This window comes from Anoplophora glabripennis, unplaced genomic scaffold, assembly GCF_000390285.2.
Source record: "Anoplophora glabripennis isolate ALB-LARVAE unplaced genomic scaffold, Agla_2.0 scaffold81, whole genome shotgun sequence".
NCBI classification, from domain to species: domain Eukaryota; kingdom Metazoa; phylum Arthropoda; class Insecta; order Coleoptera; family Cerambycidae; genus Anoplophora; species Anoplophora glabripennis.
Window position 1 is genome coordinate 828,010 of NW_019416522.1, and position 21,884 is coordinate 849,893.

At 33.7% G+C, this 21,884-nt stretch overlaps 1 protein-coding gene across 3 annotated transcripts in view; it reads left to right on the forward strand.

Annotated features, from left to right (window-relative positions):
- LOC108908866 (protein c-ets-1-A) overlaps positions 1 to 21,884 on the forward strand; it is a 351,302-nt gene that overhangs the window by 266,413 nt on the left and 63,005 nt on the right. For all 3 annotated transcript variants that reach the window (XM_018713020.1, XM_018713022.2, XM_018713021.2), the window contains 2 exons: positions 17,813 to 18,013; positions 18,786 to 19,001. In XM_018713020.1, the coding sequence (XP_018568536.1) occupies positions 17,813 to 18,013; positions 18,786 to 19,001 (417 nt within the window). The remainder of the gene's footprint in view (positions 1 to 17,812; positions 18,014 to 18,785; positions 19,002 to 21,884) is intronic.

Here is a 21,884-nt window from a genome sequence, read left to right on the forward strand (position 1 = left end):
TTTAAAGTACATATAATTACCTACAAAATGAAAAAAAAATCGTCTTGATACGATGAAATTTGACGGGACTATTCGCATTAGAAAAATGGAAAAATTTCGATGGAAAATGTTGTTGCGAAGTGTATTTATAATAATGATCTATAAAAATAACTTAACAACTCAAAACTATGACAAATATAAACATTTTATTAGAGCGCAAAACAGATTTATGAAAAAAATATATGCTATAAATATTTTTCACAGTCGACTGTCATAGTCGACTAAATTTTTTTAAATATTTCAAGGCGTTTCAAAGTTACTTGAAAAACAACTTACTTTGTCAACTTTGGTGCCCTGTAACGGCTAAAGCGAGGCAACTTAGACTAGAGCTAAGTTTAGTCAAATCTGCTTATTTTAATCGCAAGATCCTGTGGCAGCTTCGTTTACACGGAACGTTGGGACACCATGTAAAATCGTCTACTTCAGACATTCTATATGAAAGAGGTAGATAATCCTTTGCTTCCTATATTAAATCGTATTTACGGGTTTAATTATAAACATTACTTCTTATTCTGCAAGTACCTAGATGAAATTCGTTATAAATTCGATATATGACAACAGATCGATAAGTTACATTGTCTTTTGAGATAATGTCAACCCGTGTAATTGCCGTTGGCTATTTTTAAATTGATATCTTGATTAATCGATGCATCAGGTCATATCGGGGGTGATTTAATTCCAACGACATTGTGCAATGATTGCTAGGCGGGAGAAATGATTTTATAAGACCGCTTTTACAAGTGCGTTTTTGTCGCGCGACACGAAGATGTCGTTAGTACTGCAGTAGGAGCTACACACGTAGCGATAAATCGTAACAATGCAGTTAAAATCGTTACAGTACAAGGTATATGTTCTAACCAATCCAAAATCTGCACATATCATTAAGATTATACTGCGTAACAAAGTTGCTTGTGGTGTAGCTATGTATGTAGGTAGCTATCATAAATCAACTAATGTGTATTCTGAATCTTTTAAAACCGTTTAACTAAAATATTTCCTATTAAAAAATGATAAATAATAAAACTAGATGAAGGTTAAAGGATATGTGACATAATTAAATATATAATTAAGCACTATCAAAATATCAGCAAGCCTTGAGATGTAAATAGATACAGCTTTATCTTAGACGACCTTCTGTAATCAGGATTCATAATTATTCAGTTCTCTTATCAAAAATGTGGCCTAGGTGATACTGATTTCTGAAGATATTGCACGAAGCTACTTTTTACTACAGGGATATTTTCAGAACACAGTCATGTATGGGGCTAGCTAAATTCAGCACAGGACCCCTAATATTGCAATAAGTTTTTGTTCTGAACTACGTTTATAATAAACATTTTTATATTTTATACGAAAAAGGCACTTTACATATACTGAAAATATTTTCGCACTATAAAAGATAAAAAGTAAATAAAGTAAAATGTAACCAAGTTTAATTATCAAAATGTGTAGAACTCTACATGCAATTAATAAGAAAATAACATATTTTAACAAAATTTATTTATTTTCTGTGGCTACAACTTTTTATATCCTCGATTGTAGTAAAAGTTAAATTTTTCTCCTCGTCTATTTTTCCGGAAATTTTAGACAAATGGTAACCAAAAATGAAGCCTCGTATTCTTTGGTGAATTTTAAGGGGTCTTTCCCTTAGTTTTTTTTAGGAAATATTTTTAATTTTTTTAAATAATTTAAAAACTAGTAAATGAAATAATTTGAAATTGCGCACATATATTGATGTAAACATTGTCCAAAATCTGAGTGCTTTTCCTAAAATTTACATGTTCCAGTGGCGGAGATACAGGGTATCGGTGGCATATTTTTCTAAATAAAATAGTACGCCACTGTTTTACGATAACAACCATGATATTTTCATATTCGTCTTTCAATTTTCTACAAATTACTAACTCTCTTTTTCGTTTTTCAAAAAAAGACTGATTTTTGAGTAAAACTTAAAAAACCAACTGAATCACCCTGTATGTTGACTATCTTTCATAGCGATTTTTATTAAAATAATAACTTGTACCTTAAATGTATGCAATGTGATATCTTCCGATCAACTTCGAACCTATTCTTGTTTGAACAGCGATAACGCCCGTATACAACACCATGTTCGAGAAAAACAATAGGCCTCGACGCGAAAGTTTGGGCCCGATGGAAATGTAAACAGCCAGCGTCGGCATTCTTTGACAATTACTCGTCCGTGTGTGCTCGGTCAACAATCGAATGGTCATGCTAACATTTTCTTATTTGACGTCTCAATATTGGGCAGCAAACAATCAAATCAAACACCGGGCTCGAGCCCAGCAAACGACGAGAGTCGCACCGATCGCCATCAGTCACACCTAAGAGTCGGCATTTGCCGTACTTTTGCAAGTCCGCGATAAGATTGCGCGGACAAAATAAGGTTCGTCAAACACAGACTGCATTATTTAAATACGTAAGTGTATCTTTTGCAACGACTGACTTGGGCATGTGCGCAAGACATGGAAGGATATTGGATATTGTAATTTACTTATAAAGAAGTTTAGTGGATGATTTCTAGGCCCATATAGAGAATATTCGCAACAAAAGGCCAAGGCCTAGTAAAAGATTGCAAAATATTTTTTTGCATAATCAACCGATAGATACAACTAAGCGTTTTCTTATTTTTCACAAAATTTTCATTTAGAGCATTATGAAGTTTAAAAAATGGAATGTCAATATCCAATTAAAATTTAGATATCACAATAAAAAAATAACTGACTGTATTAAGGAAAAAAATATTTTGCAAGTATATGCACAAGCATCTAGAGATCTCAGGGTCGGCCACCTCTACTTTATTTCGCGAATTTCGTTCGAAATTTTTCCGCCGTCAAAGTTCTCTTTGTGGACCTAGAAATCATCCCCTAAAATGGTATAGGTACCAAGTATTTAACTAGTGTCTGGCTGATTCCATAGTTTTCCATTACGGCCATAAGTATTTAGTTCCATGGTCTTAGGGTACCTTATCTAACCTTAAGCTAGCACAGGCTATTTTCTGCTAGACCAATATTTTTCAGTGTTCAATATCCACTTGACATTCCTACTATTATCCTTATTCATCTAAGATTTTGGTCAGTAGGCCTGCCGTTGATTACTCTTTTTAAGAACCTGTTGCTTTATATCTATCCTATCATCATATTTGGGTCTTACCCTTGACCCATTGTGTTTTAACACTTGCAGGAATAGGTTCTTCAAAAAACGAAGCTAGGTTGGAAGAGGGTTCATTCCCATGTAAAGAGTTCTATGGCTAACTCATGATCAGCATACTCATCACCTCGTCAACCCTCGTGTGTTAGTTCCAATGCAGGGTCGTTGGTTTCTACTTCACAAAGCGTACAAGCAATCTCATATCAGCGTCCATTCTTGTGCTTAAGGAGTTTTCAAACCCTTCCTTAAAATATATATTCCAGCACAACTCCTGTACCTGCCTCTGGGTCATTCGTATACCAGACTAGATTGGCTTGGACAGAAGATTCCTTCTCCCAGTACTTCCGTTCCAATATTACTAATTTAAAATTATGTAGAAATCTGTACCAAATGGTACAGATTTGTACCATTGGTAATACCTGTGATGTACCATTGTTGGTAGTTGGCATTACTAGAATCGTCATCTTTAGTCACTGTAGCTTCTGGCTCTTTATTGATAATGACTGCACTTATTTATGCTGGATCTATGATCTCTATGTCTTGTAACAGAATCTCAATAGTCTCAAATTCGGTTTTGATTCTGTGTGTTGCTAGGAATGTGCATCTCATCACTCCTTTTCTGGCCTGTCCAAACATCTTTCAAGTAGCGAAAGTAATTACTCAAAAATTCCTTATCGAGTAAAAATTCGCAAGCAGTGTAACAACATACGTTTTCGTGAAAGGAAAAAGCCTTTAGACTATTCCTGCCTCTTGTCTTTGTATTATTATTTCGTGGAGGGAAAAAGCCTTTAGACTATTCCTGCCTCTTGTCTTCGTATTATTATTTCGTGAAAGGAAAAAGCTTTTAGACTATTCCTGTCTCTTGTCCTCGTATTATTAGTTTCATATTCCGTTTGCTTATCTTTCTCCAAACATTTACGGTAAAGTGACATAAGTATGCAAATTTATTTTTAATTATTTTTTTATCTTCAATTTTACGTTGTGTAATTGGCAGCTTTAATCAACACTATGAATGTTTCAACACATGTGTTATAGTTATATTTTAATTTTAGCTTCTGACACAGGCTTGATAGTGTTCTGAGAAGTGCCATTTCTAAAATAACGGAAAATTCAATTTCTCAAAAGTTTAAAACTACTTATACTTATCTCAAAATAGGTCGTTTATTGCCTTCCCTGTCATCGATTAATCTCTTTTTCTCGCCTGAAATTTGTCTTCCATATTAATTCCTTAAATCTTAAAATATATGACATGAGAGAAGAAGAGGTTGCTTTGCGAAAAACTTATTTTTACCTTTGACATTCCGTCTCTGAAACGAGTTGAACTATTCTATGGAAACGTTCCGTCAAATAAGTCCGGTTCATCCATGCAAGACGGCTTAAAAATCCCAGTAATATTCCATCGTAGGCGTATAATAGACTCCGTACAATTGGTGGCCAGTCGACCGAGCAGTTTTATATCAAAGTAAAAATCTGCTGATTACATGTACCCCAACAATGGCGCACATCGCTCTCCGCGTTCCGAAAGACAAAACAATGTTCAAACGGCGATATTGCGTCATTTCATTAAGCGTATTCCGTATGCAGTCGGTTTCATCACGGTCTCTCCAACCGTAAATGTTTAAATGCCACTGAACGCCTCGGATGCCATATATCGAAAATTTAGTTCACCGCGTCGACAGGGTTCTAGTTATTAGGAGTGAAAAAGTAAGCAATAAGTTCTGTTCGCTGGTTGATCACTGGAAAATTTACACTATCTGTGAAGTCACCTCGCAACTTATTACATATAATTTTCTCTCTGTTTGGTAATAAGCGGACAATACAGGGTGTTTCTGAAATAAGTGATAGAGGGCATGAACATGAACAACTTTTATTAAGCAACTGATGGTCTAAAATATTACATATTGAAAAAAAAAATTCACATGAAGGTTTAAAACATTTAAAACCGTCCCTGGTGCGGCAGCCAGCTGTACCTTTGATATCGAAGCTGCCGCGCACCGCTGCCGCAATGGGACTGCGCTGATGGCGGTTTAAATTTTGTTTTGGAAAATGCTGAAATTTATTCAAATCTCGTTTAAAAGTAACACAAAAATTAAACGTATAAACGAATTACTTGCCAATAGACGATATTCTCTACACAAAAGATGTTCAAAGTTGTTACCATGTGCTAATAAACATGCTTCCAAACGACGTCAAAATTAGTCCCCATTTGTGCAAATATTCCCGGCATTTGTCGAATATCATTAGCTGCAGCAAAAATACGCTGTTGAAGATTTGCTTGATTGTGGAAGTCACGTGGAACGTCAGCCAATTAGAGAAGCGCTTCTGCACGTGCACGTGCACAAGATGCACAGGGTCAGCCTACATTTATGGTTAGTTTTTTCGAAAACAGAAGCATTTAGACCATAATAAAAGTTGTTTATTTTCGTGCTCTTTTCAAGGACCATAACCTCAAATAAAAGTTAAAATACAAAATATCACTAATTATTATTCAATTGGAGTATTTTTACAAGTTTTAAGACTATAATGACATTATGTTTAGTAGTTCTTTACCCGATAGTGATGATTTTGTAGATGATATAGTACAAACTGTGATTAAAAAAGGCAGGTAGAGAAAATTACTGTGAAAATGTGTACCCTTGTATGAACAGGGTTCGTAGTGGCCGGGAAAACCTTGAATACCGGGCAAAGTCAGGGAATTTGTTATTCTTCATAAAAAACAGGGAATAGTCAGGGAATTTTAAAAATATTCATGAAAGTCAGGGAATTTGATGTTTGCAACTGGAAATTTTGTGAAAGCCGGCCCTGGGTTCTTGAAAGAGAAAACTATTTGTGGTTTTGAAACCTTTATAAGAGGTTGTTAGGGTATAAAAAAGATTATGCGAGTCCAGTCGAAAAAAAATTTAATGCATAAACACCAATTAGTATGTAAAAATGAACTACAAGTGACCTGGATTTTTTTTTATAAGTCAGGGAAAACCTGGAAAAGTCAGGGAATTCTTTATTACTTTTGAACTATGAACCCTGATGAAGAAAACAACTCCTCAACTTTTTTCGAATGCTGCGAAAATTATTTTTGTCATCTTTCAAGAACCTGTTACCTATATACTGTCAAATTTTAAAAACACCAGTCTTTCAAAATGTCAGTGCTGAGAAAGAGGTCCTTTTATTCTATCTTCAATTTAATATCAAGAGTAACAGGGTTTTAAAGTAATAAATAAAACACACTACTGTTTTAGACTGGCAAAAAAACGTAATGTGATTAGATTAGTAGATTTGAATTTACAGACTAGAAGAAAAACCAGTGCAAATATTGATCATTTCAACAGACAACAGATTATCGCTCAATAATTTCACAAAGACTATGTGATCGCAATTATCGCTTTATAGACATATTTGTGGGTTTTCCAGGTTTTGTGCATTATGTCACCTCCTTCACATTTATGATTATATAAAAAAAAACTTTAGAAATGTCTATTATTTGATGAAAAATGGATTAACCCCTTACAAAAACAATGGACACGGATACTTAACAGCTAATCAAAATAATGGAATAACCTTAATTCTTGTAGATTTGGCATAGAACATACATTTGGATTACGTAAGCAGCGATATCGACAATTATATCATAAAAACTGAAAAATATAAAAAAATATGCAAATCTGTGAACTTTATAATTTTTGTACTGATTTACGTTCCAAAGATTAATAAACAATTTTAGATATTTAATTGCGCTGATGAACCCACAGAATATTTTAGGCAAGTAAAATATAAAAATTTGCTTATATGTTGTACTTGTTATTAGTACATTTAAATAAATAGACCACTGGAAAAAGTTAAGGGTCAAAAATATTTCATAATTTTTTTTTATTTTTGAAAGACTGTCTCAGTAAAAACGGTTGTGTCGAGATTAAAAACAAATAATTGTGAGACTTGAAGTTTCTAGTTTCAAGATCTTTTAACAAAAAAAATTTTGAGCTATAATTATCGAGGAACCAAAAGAAATACTTTTTGACTCTCCAAGGAAAATTGTTTCGAACTCAATCAATGTAGAGGTCAGTTAGCATGTTTAATCAGCTTCTATTTGCTATTTTGAAAGGTCTCCGTACGTCTATTGTTTACCGAAATATTGATGGTTGAATGAAAAATTACACTTTTGTCTGTAATCGTCGATGTTTCAGCAACACAGTAAATTCAAAGGTAGTTTTGAAAACTTGATTAAATTCTCAACAAGGACCTATAATAGTTTTAGATTATTTGTTTTTTATCTGACATTAATGTGAATAAAGTGCGAAAAATGTAACCACAATAACCCTGTAATAACCCTGTTGACAAATTGATTCATCTAACCGTTTTTCTGTTCCAAATAATCAGTTTTGGTAGGAATTAAAAGACGTTTATTGTTCTTGAACATTACCTATGTAATCATTATCAAAATGAAAAACAATTTTTCTCCACTTTTCCCACAATTTTACATCAGATATCGTTTAAATTTAAGAAAAAACAAATAATTTAAAAAATGTAAAAAAAAATTCAATGTTTTTTATTTCTTTTGTTTTGGAAAAGTTGTTGGATACTAGAGAAAACAATATCTTATTGTTTCTACCCACATTATAAAACACTGTTGCAACATTTCATACCATTTCCATGTGTAATTAAATGTTTGGAATAAATAAATAAACACAGACAGAACGTGATTTACCATCGGATTTACCGGAAAAGATTTATGTAACCGGCGCAGTTACAGTTCTCATATTCTGGAAGTGAATGATTAAACAATTGGCAATGAATAAATTGACGTTTCAATTTCTTAGTACTTGACGACTTGTGATGAGTTATCCTCAGTTCGTCTACCACTACAAACGACAGCCACGCGGCTCCGATACATTTCTAAGAACACAAGGCGCCAAAGCGCTTTAAACCAAACAAGGAACGATAAGAATAATAATAGAGTGGATTGCGGAGAGGTAGCACGAGTCCTGTTCATTCATTTCTAATAGCGAAGCAATCAGAAAGTGCAATCGTCTTATGTGATTTGCGTTACACGTAAAAAGTCATCCCAGCACGGAAATGATCTTTTGATATGCGAATTTCTAGTCTAGTGGCAACCCGGAAATAATAGAGAAAACTTATTTCGCCAGGAAACGCGCGAAGGCAACCGAAATATATGGCTTCCATAAAGTAATCGAAAGATTATTTCCTTATGGAGGTCGACGCGATAAGTGAAAATTAGATTGGAGCCAAGCTTTTATATAAGACATTTATTGGTTAGTATATAAGGTTTTGAAGTCATGCAATTGCTTTTATCCGTATTTAACATAAAGTAAAAAGTAGAAATTATTTAAAAATAAATTCAGTAAACCTGGAATAAGAAACAAAGAGAAGGAATTATTTTTCTTTTGAAAAACTGTAAAATATCTACAGGGTATTTTGGAAAACATAAAAAAATAATAATATTTGTTCCTAAGGATTTGCTTTTGAAATACAGGATGTCAACAAAGATTTTTTTAAATCAAATTTCAGCCATATCTCTTTAAAAAAAGATTGTAATGCAATAAGATATGGTATAAATAAGTTTTTGGAAGTGTTAATTACGTCAGTGTTATTAGTTTTTGATTATCTCCTAGAGGTCGCTAGTTACGGCCTTTGGCGGTGGCATTTTATGATATACCTAACTATCTCGAGACTAGGTTTCTTAAATGTAAAATTTCATTTTATACAAAACAGCATTTTTGTTACATTTGCTAAAAATTCTCCGGATTTGATAAAAACGCTGCTCCAAACTCAACCAGCTTCTACCTTAACCCTTAAAGGTCACACTTGGAGTGGGCCATCTTAAAGGTCACACTAGTGCGAATTGGGATTTTGCCAACTTTGAACCTTTATTTCTTCTTTATTTGTTAACGAAAACAACGTATTTATATTAAAACTGGGTAAAATTTTCCGAGAAGTCGAATGATGTAATTAGTTTTGAAGAAAAATAATAATTTGTTAATAAAAAGTACGAAAAAAACATTTTTCGAATTATCACTTTTTAAATGTGTATTTTTTTATAAATAATGGCTAGAGAAAAAGAAAAAAAAAAGGATTTTGAAGTTCAAAGTCTATATTTTTAAGAAAAGCATACTCCATATTGATAAAATGGTATCATCGATTTTTCCAGGTATCTCGAATTTTTTGAAGTTATAATTTTTGTATCCTTTTCTGAAAATTGATGTTTGTTTTGCACTCTTTTGTATAAAAATATTAATTTAAACAATGTTATCCATAAGTATTGACAAGTTTGAAAAATTTTTAACAATAACTAAATAAACAATGTTCCAGTCAACTAGTCTATTAGACACATAAAATGAGGTGAAAAAAATGGAGATTTGCATTTCTAGATTATATGATATAAATTTAGTCACACCCTTGCCCACATAAAGTCATACTAGTGCGACTTTGCACCAATCAGACTCTTCAGACTCTCTAGTTTGGCCGACAATAACAGACTGGCCAGCTATGGTACGGCTCAACTGTTTGGGCTACAGAAGGAATTATCGTGGTGGGGGGAACCCTCCGGCAGCTGTAGGCCATACCACAAGTGTAGGTTCCGAGGAAATAAATCGATATAGATCTAGTTACCTTAGTATAACACAAAAGTGGTCTTAAAAATGGAGAAATAGAGTGACTAATATATCATTGCCGAATTTTATGCAAAGTAACATGACAGATAGCTAATTAGAGTTTCTGGTCGAGACTTCTCGAAGCGAGAATTCCCGGGAAATCTGGCCTTACTCGAGACGAGAAAAAAGTGTCGAGAAATCGAGAAATCGAGAAATTTAAAAATCACGCGCGTCTTAAGTTCTTGATTGGAGTTCGTTTCGTTCATGCTTTCAATTCGTTTCTCGACAAATAACTGAGCGGTTAAAGTGGTTTCGCGTCTAGCTCATGATTTATTTATTTTAAGTTTTTAAGGCTTTAGTTTACTTTGACGATTCTTATTTTTTTAATGTACCGTGTTATAAGTCTGTGTAGAAATTTTATTATAAGCAGATACCTATCTTGATATTGATTCTGAAAATATTTTGTTCCTGTTCCTTTAGTTGATTATTTTGTTTTTGTTTTGTTAATTAAAAGATTGTGATTATAAGTGATAAATTAATAGGAAGAACGCTTCTGTATCTTTAAATTAAAGCTTTTTTTAAGATTTCTTCGGTTAAATTCCTTATTTACTATTTGTTTAATTAAAAAACTGCATGATTAATGATTATTAATAATTATTAGAAGAAAGCTACGATTCAAAAACATTGAAATAAACATAAGTATAATGAAAGTGTTTAATAAAAAAAACATGTTAAAGGTTTTAAGAAGAAGATACTCAAAGTTTAATTTAGTTTTGTTAGTAGAAATAGAAACATATAAGTAATTAATAAAAATACTGAATAAATAATAAATGTTAATGATGATTGTTAAGTATAATAGCATGTTTATATTTCGCATTGCAATACCAAAATTATGACTTTTTTAAGTTTTAGAAATTTCTCGAGAATTCGAGAATTCCCGGGAATTCCTAGTCGAGAATTCTCGAGTCCCGAGAAAAAAAGGGCGAGAAATCAGAAACCCTATAGCTAATAGAAACAAGAAATTAGAGATACATTTTTGCAAAATTTGCAACATTAATTAATTATTGAATATGTCCATATATGATTTTCATTAACACACAGATATTTTGTCATTACACAATTGTTATGTAATATATGTAGTAGATATTTTGTGTCAAAGTGTATGATACAGTGTCGCAGCTAAGTTCCATTGTTTCACAGCTGCCTTAATATTAATTGAGAAAAATGCCTTTAGCAAAAAATAAATTTGTTTAAATTTAGAAATGGTACATCTGCCACAAGTTAGTTAAATATATTTGATTTACATGACCCCCATGTAACTTTGTGTTTAAAATAATGTAATTATTTTTGAAAAAAGTCCCTATTATAACATTTTTCTAAATATTAAATATCTTCTGATCGAATGCAGAATTAAATGTGTCTATCGATATAAGTTTATTCATACTTGTTGTAAACCTAGTCTAAACCCCCTGCTTGTTTTGTGACCTGATGGCACCTCGACACAGACAGTCACTCTCTTAATTCTATGAAAGTACATACTTTACTAAACTATACATACACAACTTTACCATCTCGCCGTCATCCTTTTCGCTATCCTCTTCGGAGAGATGCCAACGGGTACGTACTACGTGGACGCGACGCATCGCCGACAGAAATTTTTTAAACAATGGTGTCTAAGCGAGCGACAATGCCATTCGAGGAACATGACTTAACTCTGTAAGCTCCGTGTAAGGACATGCAACGACAAACATGACGTCACTCATATGCATACAATTATCCGGGACAATGTGGAATTATGGCAAACAATGCTCCGACCGAGCAGACGTCAAAGCGTTCTATTGGCGTGATGCGTTTTGGTGGCGGCGACCCGATTCGACAATTTCAGATCCAAATTGTCTGTTTTTGATCGCGAGAAGTATCGATTTCTTGACGGATTCATTGTGTGCTAAAGTAACCTCAAGATTTTACTGTTCGTGTTCAATGCAACTCTGATCTTTATTTCAGAACGTTGTAGCTTATTTGTCACCAGTTGAATACATAGACCCAGTCGCGCCTTCAACACTTCTTCTATCGCAGCTTCTATTATTGCGTTACTATGTTTTGAAATGTAATTAATTATTGAGTTTGTAGTACATATACCTGATTGTGTGACTTATGAGAGTAGTATGGTACCTACCTATTTAAAATGACAGTACGACTAAAATTTTGAAACCTATTGCAAAATTCAGGACGGACGACTAGGGAAATCAGCTGTTTCGCTTCAACATTCGAAAGCTCTGTGGTGTTCCCGGTCAGCAAATGTGGTGCAAAGTAAGGAGTCGAATTAACGGGAGTTCAGGGGTAACTTACTTATTTTTAAAAATCGAGTTAAGTCTTCTTTTTTTCTGTTTTTATTAGGCCTTCCGAAACCTGGTTAAAATTATTGACATTATGACCTTGTATATTTCTAATAATAAATTTTCCAATGTCTAGAGTGACACTGATATAAATAAATACAATTATTAATTTAAAAAACTAGCGACAATTATAGGACTGTCATTGGAAATACAATAGAAGTTATCTCCGTACAAAGCAGTGTTCTTTTAATTTTTTAATATCAATGATGAGAAACGTGAGAATGCATCAAGTGTTGAGAATATCAACACGCGAAAATAAAGACCACCTTGATATTTTCAAACGTCGGTTTATGTTTATGAGAATGATATAAATAAATTTTACTTATAAATTTAGAACCCACTTATATTTTCAGGATCTTATGATAATTATAAAGTCACAGTTCTATTTCGGGTTATTAAAATGGAGTTCCTATTTGAAAGTAAATCATAAATAACATTATTTCCACAAAAAATATCTATTAATATGTCTGATGTTTAAATTGGCACAGTTCTGATTGGCGGATGTCTCTTATTCGCACTTTCATAATGCTCTTTATATGCACCAATTATAAAAGATTTAAAGACCTGTCTTAAGAAATATTAAATCCGGAAAAATATACAACATAAAAGTATACCGCTGTATCCATATAATTTATTAAGAAAATATGTCGTATTAGAAAAAGAAACTAAAGTAGTTGATACTTTTTGTACTATCTTAAAAATGTTAATGAGCTTTCTGCAAAATTGTTCTGTTCTAATTTCTACCGACAAAGGACTGATGACTCCGAAACTGCAAAATATGAAATATAGGTAATTTATACTTTGTTCGCACATTAGGTTTATTTTTACTACTCTAAATCATAGTAGGCGAATCCTTTTTACATCGTTGACGTCTTCATAACTTCCGCTCTAAGCTTTAACACTTGGAGAAGCGGAAATTAGCTTTGCAGTGTTGTCTACAATATAATCAAATACAGATCATTGATAGATTTTTACGTATTCTCCGAAAATCCACATAATGAAAGCAATTTTAGTGGTTTATGAGTACTTAATATTTTATATTCGTGTTGAATATGATCGAGAAGTAATAATAATAACAATCAGTATTCGTATTCATAAATACAGTGTATTCGCAATAATTCTAAAAAATTATCGTAAATAGTAAAAATTAATTAACTTTTAAAGATTTTTCAATTGTTGTTCATATCTAACTTTCCAGTCCTTTTCCAAGCTTTGGGTGTTTACAAAAAATAATAGCTTTGCAGAGTTAAGTAAAAGGTAGTTGAATAATGAATACTGATTACTGGATATTCGTATATTATTAAATAATCAAAATAAAAACACTATTCGTAGTTTATGGGTACTGAATATTTTGTATTCGATTAGATTAAATATGAATGTTAAATAACACTTGGTATTCTTATTTACGAATACAGTGTATTCGTAATCGTTATTCTGAGAAAGTTGTCAAAGATTTTTTAATTATTGCTGTTTTATCTCTAATTGCTTCTAATACTTATGCTACAATACAAAATAGAAATGCTTAGGTTTCTTTTGAGCTATTTTTCAAACCTTGAATGTTTATAAAAAAATATATTAGCTTTGCCATGTTGGATAAAATGTCATGATTACTGAATATACATATTAAGTAATCTCTGAAAATGTACATAATAGAAAAAAGTTTATTATATTTTGTATTCGTGCTTAAAAACAAAGTAACCCCAATAACGAATAAAGTGTATTCGTAATCATTATCCTGGAATAATATTATAAATACAAGATAATTCACTTTTAAAGATTTTATTAACTATTGCTGTTTTGTATCTAATTATTTTTAACTTTCTAAATATATCATCATATATCATGTTATAACTACGTATGGACATATCTACAATTCGTAAGTAATATTATTCAGTAAATTATTCATTAAATCCATATTGAATATTGAATAATGATTAGAAAAACTCGCGTAATAATTCATTCATGTTTTGGATAAATATTTGTATTAAAAAATAGCGTATTCATGAATACAAGTCACTCGAATATTGTCTGATTATGTGCTCAGCTAGCGCACCACCTCGAAGTCTTAGCTCCAATGTGGAATAGAGAGCACATCACATTTAACGATAAATAGGTTTGATGCACATCAATGCCTGATTAATTAAAATCTGCTTTTTTTAAGTCGGTATACCGCCACCAATTAAAATTATACGGGCGCGGTGATTTTATCCTCCCGTCCAGCGAATTTTATTTTAATGGGCGATAATTAACTTTTTACCGGGAGAGATAAACAATTTTTAGTGCCAATCATTTACGCATCAGTAGCGGATAATTATAGCTGGTAGCGGCCTGTTCATCATCCACCGGGAGGACTAGAAAAATGACCGGCTCTATAGCAGGCGCGGCGTTGTCAGATTTCCAGGAATATATGTCAAAAAAATCAAATGAATAGACACATTCAGTATCAAAGAACTTTCAGTTTCATATAACTCCAGATTGTCAAAATTATATTTCATTATTATTACAGCCTTTTTTCAGTTTCAAAATCATCGAATTATGAGGACAAGGAGAAGAAGAAGAAATTACAGAGATACTCCAGAAAAATGGCATTTTTTAAATTTTATTAGGTCGGTTAATGATAACCTTCAAATGTCTTATTAGAACTGGTTTTCAAAGATTTTCAATAAAATTTTATTCAATTTTAAGGCCAAAAACTTTTAGGGTATAGGTATATAGAAAACGCCTGCAATTAACATTTGTTTCTTTTATTTTATATATAGTAAAATGAGCACAATTTCAAATTTTCTATTAAATGTTCTTCTCAACGCATATTTGATAGATCAAATCAACGCTAATCATATCCCTTTTTACAGTACATACTTTTTTATTATTTTTGGAATGCTATTAAGCTAATTCTATTTCTGAAAATTTTCCTGAATTATCAAATAAAATTATCATATCTACAAGCTTTCAAAAAAATTATTCTTGTTTTTTATAGTTATATTTAACATCGCTTTGGGCAAAGATCAGCCACGATAAATTGATTCACTAGTTTCTGCATTTCAAGAATGGTGCTTCTTCTTCTTCTTTGAATAATTAGAATTATTGAGTAATTCGTTTAAAAAAGATCAAAGTACCAACTTAGAGATCTAGAAAGAGGTCTAGCAATATTTTAGCTCCTTTCATGTCTTTAGACTGGCGTATAACACTTCGAATTGGCAACGAGGCTCTTCGGCAGGCAGCAAGTCGGCCTTTCGTGTTCCGAGATCGTTACGAGATCATGTAGTCATTAAATGCGATGGTCGACATCCAATTATCCATATACTATGTGTACACAGCTATGAGCGGACATTATAAAACAATCAAACGGCTTAAGTGAATATATACTCCGGGAGGAACGAAAATAATTTCGCCCTAAATTGCGACCCGGTGCGGATCGTATGCGCGGAAGTTTTGTGTTTGTTTTATGAAATTTTAATTAAGAAATTAAAAAGATATTACTGCGAAATGTGCTGTGGATGTAGATGTATCCGATGGAGATGTGCAACTGCATTAACGAGACCTCAGAGTAATGAACATTCAACGAGTTGAGGTTGTATTTAATCAACTTTTAAAAGGATGGAGACAAAAGTAAAATGTCATTATCTCTTCAACTGGTCTCTATGGTTACAATAAACCTCACTTAACTATAGCCAATTTGCTAAAGCAGCAGATCTTATCAAAGAATGATGAATGTTTCAGTAGCAATTTGCAACATTTTTAAATTTTAATAAGCGGCAAGGACTTTATTATGTTTTCAGTCTTCCTTTCTCTTTTAGTACTACAAATCGTAGAAGCAGTTGCTACATATCCATCCAATTGTTTCTTAGCATATATCACCATTTCTGCGTGCGGCATCTTCTTGATTAATTCTTAAAACAAATCGTAATGTACCACCCCAAAATAAGACCTCGAGGAACCCATTTGAACTACAAAGGTCAATTTATCCCAATTCGTCACTCACTAATAGGGCAATGACTTTTGGGCAAGAAAGCTCCTTGCTTTATCGATTACTAAAGGTCTAAAAACTATCAGTTTTTTTATATGGACGTTTTAGAAACTTAGTGGCACTGATCGCTAACGCAATATGTCGCCAGCTGCCTTGTTACATCTTTATAGGCATGTTTCCGTATTTAAGGCAATCGCGGATTGCTGCGCCATCGACCAAATCGAAACGAAACAATGAAATTGATCATTTACGATCGCTGAGAAACCAATTAACTTCCATTCACCGTTAAGCAAATTACCCAACAATGGCGATCTGTATCTAAAGTTAGATCGCGCTGTACAACACTAGGGTATTGTAATCTAAGTATAGACATTTTTTTAAGTCGCCCGGAGCGGAAATTGGAAAAGTTTGAAGGAGGCCTGTTATTTACTTCTAAACATTGCAATCGAAAAAACTGACAAGAATATTTCTGGTCGTAACTGTTCAACAGATGCACCGATTGACACGAGCCAAGAACTGATTGAATGCTAAAAGTTGGCTGCATCTAACGCAGTACTTTAAAACTGAAGTATCCCGGAATCAATCCTTTGACCAGGCTTATATCTGATCTGGTCACAGATCGTGATACATCGTTAGGTTCGTCTAGATGAGATGATTTAAGAGCTTTCGAAATGGCCAAGATATAATAGGGGACCGCCTAGCCGGGTGTCTTGGCCGATGGATTTCGAGGGGACCGCCTAGCCGATTTCGATCGGCCGAGGTAAGCATCACGGACGCAGGCTGGAACTTGGATGGGTGACCTAAGGCAGGCTCGGGGCGTGGCTGTGGCAGCCTACCAGAGACCTGGGTCATTTTATCGGGTCCTCGATAAAATGGTAATGAGAATGGAAAAATAATCCCCCCCCCCCCCGGCATACATACATATATACAGACATGGTCAAGATATAACCCGATTCGTGAAATTTCGGACTTGATTTCATTAAAGCGACTAAATTGAAATTTATCGTTCTTCAAAATCGACTGGTTTGCAAGATGACCCACGTCTTGTAACTTCTTTCTTCTGGATGTGTGAAGATATACTCATAATTTTTAATGCCTAAAGAAATTATAGGTCAAAAGTACTATTAGTTTTTTAAACCCATTAACCAATTATTCTGTTGCTTTTCCAACTGCTATCGTACATCTAATATCAACTTCAGTATTGACAGAATGAGACCATGCCTTCCAGTAAAGTTAGTGTGATCGCCGAAGCGATATCCATAAAAAACATTTCATTTGCATACATTAACTGACAGTATAGATTTTGCGCGCGTACGTGTAATATGCGCTATATGTATGTAAATGGCGTTATGAGCGCGGGAGGAGAGAGACGCAGGCCGACCGGAAACAATCAGATAGGCGCGGGTCAGCGAAAGTTTCCGTTCCTATTGAAAATCAGCAATGTGTAACGATACAGCATCCGTTCGAAATAAACTTTTGTGCAATCACCTGATACAATGACACATTCTGCTTATTAACGTGACTCGAACGACAAATGGCCGCCATCGCTGTAAAATGTCATGAACCCTACGCTCTCACATTTTTTTCGTCACAGAAATAGGACGTGGTCAAAACCTAACGTTATTGCTTTTTTGTTCCAGATCCGAGACAGTGGACCGAAAACCACGTGGCCCATTGGCTGCAATGGGCCGCCAAAGAGTTCTCCCTGGACTGCATTCCACTGAACCAGTTCAGGATGAAGGGGAAGGACATCTGTGCCATGGGAAAGGACGCCTTCTCCGCGAGGGCGCCCGCCTTCGTCGGCGACATCTTGTGGGAACATTTGGAGCTTCTCCAGAAGGGTAAGGTCATCATTCACTTCAGTATGAATCCTTCCTAGGCAGATTTTTCATTAATCAAGTCTAGAAGCTTTAATTGTCTGTAGTTTAGAAATCACAATTTTCAATGATTCAATTAAGACAATTTTTCGTGACGGTGAACAAAACCGTAGTTAGACTTGTTACCGCCATTCTCACCTTGTTCCACAACAACATTAAGTATTAAAACGTGCGTCAAAATGTACAATATGCCCAGGAAAATAATAACCTGTACCACATCGTTACAGACAAATTATTTCTGTATAACCGTGACGTGCGAGTCTATAGCACGGTGCGCAGTTCTCATAATTAGAGATTATTTTACCATCTGTTTATACCATTGACACAGTGAATTACAATGTCTGTTCGGAAAAATTGCAGTCGTTTTTAAAACAATATTTAATGAACGTAGCCAATTATCAAAGCAGCTGCACAAGTTGGCAACCCGTTGGAGTGACTTAATCACTATATTAAATATTTATTTGAAAGTACACTTCTTTATTAGGTATAAGCTAACAAAAATAAAAACGTTGCCAATTGTCTGCCTCGACCAACATAGTACTGAAGTATTTCGTCACTAAAGATCTTATCTCTACTTTCAGTTGACCATTTTAAAATGGGAACACATTTAGCATCACAATCACCCTCAATAATTATGTTCTGTTATGAATTAAAATAGAACTTACAATCCAGTCTCAAGTCTAAATGAACGAAGCAATCTTGATCTCTTTTGAAAAACCATTTCATATTGTTCCAGATCTGGAGAAAGAGCGGGCCATGAACAATTCCGTGGTGTCGAATAACATGTACGAACCCATGTGTGTGCCAGAACTTGGTGCTTACATCGACTACACCCAAGCACCAACGGTGCTTTCTGGAGACGATAGGAAATCGGTGCCGGTGTCGTCGATCACGAATCCCGCAGGGACGCCAACAGCGCCCCAGTCCACGAATAACAATTTTTTACACGAAGGTAAGTCACTTTCATCACAACAAACGAAACTGCATTTGCATATAAAGAAATTTGGTTTATTACAAAGTTTAACAACTTCTTGAGACTTAATCAAGGGATATTAGGTCGGGAAAACCTGGCAGCCCCTCTATAAAAAGGCTACTCTAGGGAAAGTGAATCTGAAAGTAATGAGTACAATTTATAATTTGGTGCAATGCTTTAAAGTTACAAAAATGTTCATTATACAAAAATTATTACTTTAAGTTTCCTAACAATAAATTGAAGCTTACTTAATGCCAGCTGACATTGCAACTACAATATGTGTTATGGACATTACCCGGGAACATAACCATTTACAGCAGTTATTATAAGCATATAGTTAACGAAAAGATGATATCGCTCGTCTATATACATGTAGAGTTATTAATAGAATTTCGCAATTAAAAATCCTCGTTACGCCGAGTAAATCCGAAAGTTCTTGTGTTACCTAATTTAGGTTAATATGTTATACCTAAATGTGTGTAATTGTTGATGTGTGTGTGTGTGTGTGTTTGTCTTGGTAATTTGCCGTTTCAACTTGCAGTATTTTTGGGTGAATTTCGCTTTTATTACATATTCGAGGACTTTTTTCACACGTCGCTGCGCTCGTTCCATATTTTTCTTGTTTTGTAACGATAATTATACTAATTAGAATTAGATAATGAAACAGAAAATGAATAACTTGTTAGGAATAAACATAAATACAACATAAAATGTTATCTTGACTTAATTGCTTTTGGAATGGCCCTTACCGTACTTTTGGTGCTACTAGATTTATTGAAAATTAGTCAAAAGTTATGTCTTCTTAATTGCAACAATAATATGTCCAAAAAAAATCACACTATTTTGGTAGTAAAGAAAATTTTCTTGTAACTCAGAGTTTTCCGTTTCTAAGTTGTATGATAAACATAATATAAAAAAAATCACTTAACTTTTGAAATTCTTGATTCCTGTACTTGTACCAACGCACCAGTAAGAAAAGACGAGGCTAACAAAGAACTGAATGAACGTTACCAATCACCCCCGCCAGCTCAATTAAGACCATTAGCACATCTTTTAGCGAAACGGTTATTCCGCCACTCGTTTTTCATACATGAAACAAAAACTGCTTCACCAGAAGGATGAACCCGATAGTGAAAGTGAGATAAGCGGAGATATTGCACACCGCCGCATATTGCCTCAAGTGCCTGCTGGACATGGTTCGCTTCCTCCCCAACAATGCCAATGCTGCTCTCTATTTCGTACCTTTTGCTAGAAGCTGTTCTAGCCCATTAATGTGGTTTTGTCCGGGCGAGGGTACATCCTCTGGGTCTAGTGGTCAACGCGAGTGCTCGAGCAAAAAATAATCCCGGGGTCTCCTTAAGTGATATATTGGAATAAGTTGGTGCCTACGGTATTGTGGTTTAATGATTTGGGATTTTGGGAGCATGGCTGTGATATTCAGAGGTTAGTGTAAGTTTCGTATAATGATTTCAGTATTATAAAGCTATAATTGGTAAAAAAGGTATATAAAAAATTTGTTATAGTCATCGGTTGAATTACATTACCTTTGTTGATACAAACTATTTAGAAGAACAAATTCTTGATCGTTCTGAAAATAGCATTGAAAAAACTCCAATTCAGATTCTTGAGAACGAAAATTGTTCATGTTTCAAGAATAAATACTCCAGTATTGACGTATTAACGTCTGCGTTAACATTCTCCTTACCTCCAAATTAGTTTTTGTATTTGAGAAATGTCAGATTAAGTCTCTATAGTGGGAAGATGATTATTGAAAAGAAATCAAACTCATACACTTGTAAAGGCTTTTTACAAAGAGATTTTTAAAGTAGCTTTGGTAAACTTGTGATTGCAATGTTCTTTGAAGGGTCCAAACCAATGGAAGTTATTGGATATTGCAATACTTTAAATTTCAAAGCGTGTTTTGTGGTGTTCAGTTTGATGGGGTATTAGCGACGTTGGAAGTTTGCCAATAAAACATTAATAGAAACAATGCAAGTTTGATTAAAGTCCACATAGAAGTTTTTTTTGTGAAAGGACAAGGTGAGGTTTGTGGACAAACAATTCGTATTACATATTTAATGACTTTTCTTTATATAAATACTCCAACTACGACCCACGAGCACCAACTATCTGAAATTTTTTTTACGTGTATGCCCATACACTTCTTATTTGCTAATAATACAAATAATAATCAAATAATTTTATTTACTAGACAAAAATATGCAGTTAGAGAAATACAAAAACTCAGCCAATAAAATATCACTCATTATTTATGTATCTGTGTTTTCTTCCTTGACAATTGTTTGCAGAAATTTGCTAATGCCGAATAACACATGAGATTTAAGAGTTTCATCAGTTAACATGGATCTGTAGACATTTTTGGTATATTTAATTTTTCACAAAGTTTTTGCACAGAAAATTTATGAACTATGTAAAATCAGTGGAAGACTCCTAAAATTAAAGAAAAGCATTTTTACAAATATTTTATATATATTTATTTAAGGTTTTCGGATAATTCTTAAAAATGTTGATGTCTTTTGTAATTGATCTGAAAAACGAGATTCGAAAATATTTAACTCACACAAAGCTTACATTGCAAAATCAACGGGAACTGAAATCGGAGTTTGCTGACTGAATATTTGACGTGACATTAAAATGCGTGAAATGTTACAATCAATTGAGATTGAAACTCCATTTTCTCTTGAAACGACTTGATATGAGTGTACCAATCAGGTAGAAACTGAAAAAGTGCTTCCATATTCTTACAATTAGATTTATGACCAGTCATTACTTAAACTCTCTCGAAAAGAGACGATTTTTTTTCAACAAAATTTCGACGTTCGCTCGCGGTAAAAAAAATCG